This window comes from Pongo abelii, chromosome X (genome assembly GCF_028885655.2).
Source record: "Pongo abelii isolate AG06213 chromosome X, NHGRI_mPonAbe1-v2.0_pri, whole genome shotgun sequence".
Taxonomy (NCBI): Eukaryota; Metazoa; Chordata; class Mammalia; order Primates; family Hominidae; genus Pongo; species Pongo abelii.
Genome location: NC_072008.2, coordinates 23,117,275 through 23,126,204, shown reverse-complemented (window position 1 = coordinate 23,126,204; position 8,930 = coordinate 23,117,275). Strand labels below are relative to the sequence as shown.

At 37.5% G+C, this 8,930-nt stretch overlaps 1 protein-coding gene across 1 annotated transcript; it reads right to left on the bottom strand.

Moving 5' to 3' along the window:
- Positions 1-2,965: 2,965 nt before the first annotated feature.
- On the bottom strand, positions 2,966-5,263 carry DDX53 (DEAD-box helicase 53). The gene has a single exon (XM_002831454.5). It carries the CDS (start codon positions 5,087-5,089, stop codon positions 3,200-3,202), a length of 1,890 nt encoding a protein of 629 aa, XP_002831500.2. The 5' UTR covers positions 5,090-5,263; the 3' UTR covers positions 2,966-3,199.
- Positions 5,264-8,930: the final 3,667 nt, after the last annotated feature.

The window sequence follows — 8,930 nt, the reverse complement described above, 5'->3', positions numbered from 1 at the left end:
GAACCTCAAGTCAAGCATATTGCCTTTAAACATAATAACTATACTAAAATTAAAAAATATAAATATTGGAATCAGGCACTTCCACGTCAAAATACCCCTTAAGTCCTCTAAATATCACTTAATTTCTCTTTAATCAAGTTTAGGGCCTTTAGGCAAGTTAGCTCCTCTGACTTTGCTTCATCCTCTGCAAAATAGGGGTAAGATTTCCTTCCGAGTGGGGTTCTTATAAATATTAGAGATTAGGAGATAAAGCGCCAGGTATGTATCACTCAAAAATGTTAACCATTGTTATTAATTTTATCCAGAGATATTAAGGTCCACATTTTAAAAAGCCTTTAAAGTCCATACTTTAAGCCTTAAATACCTATACCTAGAGCATTTACTTCTTTCTTTCCCTTATTTTCTGACTTATTTGTAGTCACAGGTAAGGCATGCTGGGGAAAAAAGATTGTTGCCTTAATTTTTCTCTTGATTTTACCAGAAATGTTAACTAATTCTAATGTTTTCATGAACACTGAATTTTAAAGTTTACTTAACATCTTTGTAGGGATTTCTTTTTGCAGGTGTGAGAAGCACCTTGCTTCTAAATAAGGCATAAGAGGTAGAATTATAGATAAAATTAGGAAGAGTTTTACTAAAATTGGTTCTTATGGCAAAAATGTCATTTGTTTTTTTTTTTTTTGAGACAGAGTTTTGCTCTTGTTTCCCAGCCTGGAGTGCAATGGCACGATTTCAGCTCACTGCAACCTCTGCCTCCCGGGTTCAACTGATTCTCCTGCCTCAGCCTCCCGAGTAGCTGGGATTACAGGCATGTGCCACCACACCCAGCTAATTTTGTATTTTTAGTAGCGACAGGGTTTTTCCATGTTGGTCAGGCTGGTCTTGAACTCCTGACCTCAGATGATCCGCCCGCCTCGGCCTCCCAAAGTGCTGGGATTACAGGGGTAAGCCACCTCGCCCAGCCCTTATTTGATTGGTTTTAATGTTTTTCCCAGTAGATAAATTTTTCTTTCACTTTAATTTTTTCCCTGATATATGTATCTGTATATATATGGTTTTGACCTTCAAACTGAATTAAAATAAAGCATGATGAAAAGAAAAGCAAAGAATAAAATGAAAACCTACCAGTTGAATTGCAAAATCAATAAAAATGCAGAATGCACTATTCTTGTCATTGAAAAGGATTGTTTTATTCAATTATACAAGGATGCAATTTCTCCTAGATTAGACAAAAAAGTGTTAATACAAGGCTGGGGTATACAGTTTTAGTTATAATATCACCAAATTTTAGAGGTAAAAGAGACCTCTAAATTAATAAAACTGTCCCATTTTATGAGTAGAGAAATTGAGGCCTAGAGAAGGCAAGTGATTTCCTCAGAGTTTTAACCAAGGGATAGTGACAAAATGCATACAAGGACCTGATTCCCAGTGAGTCAGACATCCTGCTCTGTTGGTGACATCATTCTGATAAAAATAGAATTGTGGAATCTTCTAAAAAATTTAGCACTTATTTTCTAATGAATTAAAACAAGTAGAGAATGATAGTGGAAATAACTTTAAGAACTGTTGTGGCACCAGCTGCTGGGGGGAAAAGAGAATATTTTGACTGGATAAGCTTGAAGCTATGCTTCAATTTAGTACAACAATTTTAAAGCCAGAAAAGCACCATTGTTGTCTTCTACCAAGTGTTTTAGAGAAGACAAATGGACATGGCAGACTATAAAATTAACACAAGAACAGAAACTCAAATACCACGTTCTCACTTATAAGTGGGAAGTAAATGATGAGAACTTATGAACGCAAAGAAGGAAACAGCAGACACCGGGGTCTAGCTGATGGGGGAGGGTGGAAGGAGGGAGAAGAGCAGAAAAGATAATTATTGGGCACTGGGCTTAATACCTGGGTGACGAAATAATATGTACAGTAAACCCCCATGACACGTGTTTCTTTAACAAACCTTCACATATACCCCCAAACCTAAAATAAAAGTATTTTTAAGAGAAATTAAACTTTAACCAACACATAACATTTACTTTCTCTTCACATAGTCTCTCACTCTCTCATTTTTGAGACTTTTTTTTAAAATTAAGGAACATACACAATATTGAAAGTTGATAAACCCCCATGACACGTGTTTCTTTAACAAACCTTCACATATACCCCCAAACCTAAAATAAAAGTATTTTTAAGAGAAATTAAACTCTAACCAACACATAACATTTACTTTCTCTTCACATAGTCTCTCACTCTCTCATTTTTGAGACTTTTTTTAAAATTAAGGAACATACACAATACTGAAAGTTGATAAACCCCCATGACACGTGTTTCTTTAACAAACCTTCACATATACCCCCAAACCTAAAATAAAAGGATTTTTAAGAGAAATTAAACTTTAACCAACACATAACATTTACTTTCTCTTCACATAGTCTCTCACTCTCTCATTTTTGAGACTTTTTTTTAAAATTAAGGAACACACACAATATTGAAAGTTGATAAACCCCCATGACATGTGTTTCTTTAACAAACCTTCACATATACCTCCAAACCTAAAATAAAAGTATTTTTAAGAGAAATTAAACTCTAACCAACACATAACATTTACTTTCTCTTCACATAGTCTCTCACTCTCTCATTTTTGAGACTTTTTTTTAAAATTAAGGAACATACACAATATTGAAAGTTGATAAACCCCCATGACACGTGTTTCTTTAACAAACCTTCACATATACCCCCAAACCTAAAATAAAAGTATTTTTAAGAGAAATTAAACTCTAACCAACACATAACATTCACTTTCTCTTCACATAGTCTCTCACTCTCTCATTTTTGAGAATTTTTTTTAAAATTAAGGAACATACACAATATTGAAAGTTGATAAACCCCCATGACACGTGTTTCTTTAACAAACCTTCACATATACCCCCAAACCTAAAATAAAAGTATTATTAAGAGAAATTAAACTTTAACCAACACATAACGTTTACTTTCTCTTCACATAGTCTCTCACTCTCTCATTTTTTGAGACTTTTTTTAATATTAAGGAACATACACAATATTGAAAGTTTAGCAGTATTATTTAAGAATTAGTTATGTCTTTAAATGGCTAGTATGTTTCCAATACTTCCTTACATATATTCAATACTGCATATCTTTAACATGCCTGGAATCTTCCAGTAGCCTGGTACAACTTTTCAACTTAAAAATAAAACTCCTTGCGTCTTTGTCCAGGTTTTCTTGATCGTGTTTCTGTGTCCCTCTTTTGTTGATTTAACTTGTATTGCTCAGCTATTACTACAAGATCTTCCGGAACACTCTGATTTGCTCTGTCCAGAATTTTAATCAATTCACCGGCCATTTTCGAATCTCTCTGAGTGATGAGGGTAACTGATGTGCCAGTCTTTCCTGCCCGTCCAATGTACCCTACTCTGTGTACATATACTTCAATATTCCTTGGGAAATCGTAATTATATACATGTGTGACATCATTAAGATCAAGACCTCGGGGTACGAAATCAGTTGTAATCAGTATCTTTATGTTTCCACTTTTAAAGTCCTCTAATGCTCGCTCTTGATCACTGTGTTCAGTGTTGCCATGTAATGATTCTACAGATATGCCTTGGATATTGAAGTCGCTTGACAAGTCATCAGCAGTATGTTTTTGGCTGACAAACATGATGACTTTGTCGTTGGGTGACATGTTCTCTACGAACTCTTGGGTGAGAGCTCGTTTTTCTTTTTCTGTGGTAACAATTATATTTTGCTTCACTGTATTTACAGCAACTAGATTCAGATTACCAACATAAACAATCATAGGATCTTTCAAATAAGAAAGTGCTAGTTGACGTACAGTATCTGGCCAAGTTGCACTTGTCATAACAGTCTGTCGGTCTGGGCGCACATCTAATAAAATCTTCATTATCTGGGGTTCAAATTCCATATCCAGCATTTTATCTGCCTCATCTATAACCAAGTAGGTTATGCTTCTTAGGTTGACAGAGTTATTCATTTGTAGGTCATTCAGCCTCCCAGGAGTTGCAATAATGATATCTACACCTTTGCTAATGTCTTCTATTTGTCCAATTCTATTTCTACCACCATATATGCAAATGCTTTTGAGACCTTTATATGAATACTTTGAACATTGAGCTTCCACCTGAAGAGCCAACTCTCTAGTGGGTGTAAGGACTAGCATCCCAGGCCCATTCCTTTGCTCTCTAGATATTGGTTGAGAATCAAGATGAATAAACCCAGGCATTAAATAGGACAATGTTTTCCCTGTTCCGGTTTGTGCAACTTCTATAAGATCTATTCCTTGTAGAATAATTGGCCATGCCTGTGACTGAATTGGTGTTGGCTTTACAATCCCTACCCTTGTTATGCTTTTCAGAAGATCAGGGTATTGCTGAAAAGCGTCTTTAAACCTACAAGTTGGTTTTGGGATGAGACGCTTTTCACCACTTTTCAAGTCATCACACATTATGTTGAAATTTTCCTTTCTCCAGTTAATCACCTGCATTTCAGACATGCAGCTTGTTGCTTTGGATTCTATGTAAAAGTTTTTCTTAACTGGTGGTAGATCTGCCCATTTTCTCTTTTCGCACTCCACGACTGCTGCCCCAATGCGATCCCAATTGGACAATGGCTGAGCTTCTCCAACAATGTCATTTCTGCCTAGATTTCTTCCAATAGGGGATTGGGATGCAGCATTATCCACACTGGATTCTGAGTTGTAGCTTTCTTGTTTTCTAGTAAGTGCTTCTATAGCCGCTTTGGCCTTTGCCTTCATTTCCCTATTGCCAAAAATTCTGACTTTTGCTTCAGATTCCCCCTTTATGATCTGTATTTTAGTGTTTGTCGAATGTTGTAGATCTTGTATTTTTGATCCACTGTAACCAATGACCGCACCAACCATATTGTTCTTTATTTTAAAGCAGAGTGGTGGTTCACGGGAGCCTGCTGCTCTCGGTCCCTGATGGCCGAAGAGGCCACTCCAGCCACTGCCTCTGCTGCCCCTGGCATCCCGGCTGGCCCCAAGGTCTCTTGGATTAGCCTCCGCCCTCTTCCACTCTGGGGCCTGGTGGGACATTGTGGGATAGTGGGAGTATCGGCACCGGCTTCTCGCCTACATACGGTTGGAAGTTCAGGTCTGCGGCCTCTTTCCTGTCACCTTCCGCACCAAAAGATGGCGGTGGCAATTGTTTCCGGGTGCTAGTCGCGCAGCTACGCAGCAGTTGCCCCAGAAGCCAGTGTTTGACGTCGAAGGGGCGAGGCTTTGATGGCCTGACCAATCACAGGGATTGGACTGGGGTGAGGTAAGCAGGCGTCTGTGACGCAAATTTAAAGAGGCACTCACTCTCACGGGCTGACCCTGCCAGCACTTACAGGACCCTAATGCCTCCTTAACTTCTGGGTGCTGGATGCCCCTTTCACTCTTCTCGTGATAGTTCTGGCTCAGCTTGAGAGCAACCTTGAAGCACGCCTTCAACATACACACCATATACACATTGTCCTTTATATAAGCCAGTTATTTCCCTAAGAGAAAAAAATAATGCATTTAAAGAAAAACTATTTATTTATATATTCGTGTGTTTATTTATTTTGGTAAATTTCTTTTGGAGTGAATACAGTACTTTGTCAGGATAAATTCATCATTCCCTGTCCTCTAGTGTAACTTTAATTCTACTAATCAGAAATCTCTTAGGTGCACACTCTAGGACAGCGTTTTGCCTTAATTCATCAACTAAATGTCAACACTTGTTTAGGCAGTTTCCAGATATTATTACAGGGATGATGGTTAGAAGAGAGGTAAAGCGGTGCCTAAGGTACTTTAGGGGCTATTTTTAGTGGTTTGTCACTTTTCTCAGTGCCTCTTCATTTTTTTTTCCTTCCCTGTGGTTTGATAGCTTCTGAGACCTTAGCACTGGAAGGCTGTGTAGAACTCATTTATTAGGTACACGTAGAAGACATTCTAGCAGCAGTCTGGACAGAGGGATATCCAGCTTCCATTTAGACACTCCCAGAGGCAGGGAGCTCACTTCATTTCAAGAATATCCATTCCGTTATAAGGCTGTTTAATGGTTACAAAAGTTTTTTTGAACCAAAACGTGCGGTTTCCTGTGCCCTTAAGTCCTTCTGAGTTCTGAAGTTATACAGAATAGGCTTGATTCTCCTGTATCCTTGTGTACTTAAGGATCTGTCAAAGTTTTCTTTTTTTTCTTTTTCTTTTCTTTTTTTTTTTGAGATGGAGTTTCACTCTTGTTGGCCAGGCTGGAGTGCAATAGCGTGATCTTGGCTCGCTGCAACCTTGGCCTCCCCGGTTCAAGTGATTCTCCTGCCTCAGCCTCCTGAGTATCTGGTATTACAGGTGCCTGCCACCACGCCTGGCTAATTTTTTGTATTTTTAGTAGAGACGGGGTTTCACCATGTTGGCCAGCCTGGTCTCGAACTCCTGACCTCAGGTGATCCACCCGCCTTGGCCTCCCAAAGTGCTGGGATTACAGGTGTGAGCCACCGCCCCCGGCCTCTGTCAAAGGTTTCTGTGCATCAGGGCAACATTTCCAGTTTCTTCAACGTTTCTTGCTATGACATGGTTTCCAAGACACACATCATCCTATTGCCTCTCCTTTGGAAATGGTTCATTGAGGACCATTTACAATGTAGCACGCAGAACTAAAAAACAAATGAAAAAACAAGCAAACAATCTGCAGGAATGGCATTACTCCTACTATTAGGGCATCTTTACTGAGCACAACAATTCTACTAATTTTACCTAAGAACTCCTGAGACACAAAGCTACTCACAGTAACATGACGGGCATTTAAGTTCTTGCTTCTTTTACTTACTCAGCTGATTTTTTTTTTTTAATTTGCTTACCTAAATGAAGACTATATATGTATCCTTTTATAGTCATCTTATTAAGTTTGGTCAATTGAGGTAGCCTATTAAATATAATTTTAATGATTATTCTCTCATCCATCATATTAGCCTCTAGTTTCAAGTCTTCTGCCAATTTAATGTTCATAGCATCTTTGTCTCTTCAGTCAGTCACTGATTAAAATTTCATCATGGTCTAGTATAGGACAGAAGTCTGTGACACCTTGGGAGAAAACTTCTCTGTGTCAGTACTTTTTGTAAAAGATGCTATTTGAAGAAATAAAAAGGTTTCTGGTCAAATATGTTTGGGAAACACAGCACCCTATATTCTCTCTGTTAAAATCACAATGCTTATTGGATATTTTAGGAGCTATGATAATTACAGACATTGAGAAAAATCAGTTGTTTAATCCAAAGTTCCCCAAATGAATTTGCTAATGGATATCTTCATCAATTATTTAAATAAGCTTTTTATTTGGAATAATTTCAGATTTACAGAACAGTTACGGAAGTAGTGCAGAGAGGTTCCTGTATAGCCTCAGCCAGTTTCAGTTTCCTCTAATCTTATCATATCTCATTATCATGATACATTTGTCAAATATAGGAAAACACTATTGGTGTGTTACCATTACCTAAATTCCAAACTTTATGTTACCAGTTTTCCATTAATGTATTTTTTCAGTTTCAAGATCCACTCCAAGACACCATACTGCATTTAGTTATGTACAGTTTGTGAGAGTTTCTCAGTTTTTTCTTATTTTTCATAATCTTTCCAATTTTGAGTAGTAATGATCAGGAATTTTGTAGAATGTCCTTCAAAAAGGTATGCTTGATGTAACTTCTCATGATTAGACTGGGGTTATGGGCTTTTGGAAGAAAATATCACAGAGATGAAGAGCCTGTGTCATCACATCATATTGGGGAGATAGGTACCTGATGTCATTGTGACCCATCATTGGTAATGTCAACCTCGGTCCCTTGGATAATTTGTGTTATTCATGTTTTCTACACTGTAAAATTATTATTTCTCCCTTTCCATACTCTATTTTATGGAATGAGTCACTAAGTCCAGACAACCCTCAAGGGCTCAGTTTGCATTTAAATTCAATCTTTATTATTATTTTTTACAATTAGTAGTGTTCTTTGGAATGTATTTTGGAAACCACTGGTCTGGATAAATACAAATTACCTAACCAATTTTTTTTTCATCTGGTTGTTCAGCCAGATATATTCTGATCAAGTCACATTACAACTCCTCCATACTTCTCCATGAATTGTACTAGGAATTTTAAGGCATTCTCAATGTCTTCTAGTTTATTAACTATTTTAAAAGGAAATTTGTTTAGTTACACGTGGTTTTTACCTCTCGAAGGATGTATTATGTTTCTCTGTCTTTATGCCTTCGTCTTTACTTTGAATAATATTTAATATTACAGAACTGTAGAATTCTACAGGTGTTGGGTACATCAGAGGTCATTTTGTTCTCCCTTATTACAGAGAGTGAAATTGAGGTTCCAAATTCTTTCTGGAATTGACCGAAGGTACTCAGCAAATTATTGAGAGTAAAAATTTAGAACCATTTGTTGACTTGTGGCCAGTCAGGAAAATAGTACAGGACATTACTCCTTTACTACGAAGTGACTTGCTTCTATTCTTGTTTTATGTGGGTGATACAGAAAAATAGAAGAAGCCATGAAAGTGAAGTGAAGAAGAGTCATATTGTTGGGAGAGGGGTAGTTGTAAAATCTGGGTAGAGAGCAGTGCGCTTTAAGGTGGAACTCATTGTGGCGAATTACTGTGATGACACAGAACTGGTAGAAGACTTGTGGGTATTGAAGATACTGAGAGGGATTGTGCTTTCAGAATGATTCATTACCATTTACAATTGCCCTTATCAGTTGGAAAAAATATTTGTCAGCTAAATTAAGGGCCACCAATGTGATGTTCTTTGCTCTAAATATCTCTACAACGGCCTTATTCACTGTATCTGAAATATTCCCACTGAATATATATCCCTATGGCTTATGGCTTGGTATGTTATTAGCATGGTCCTG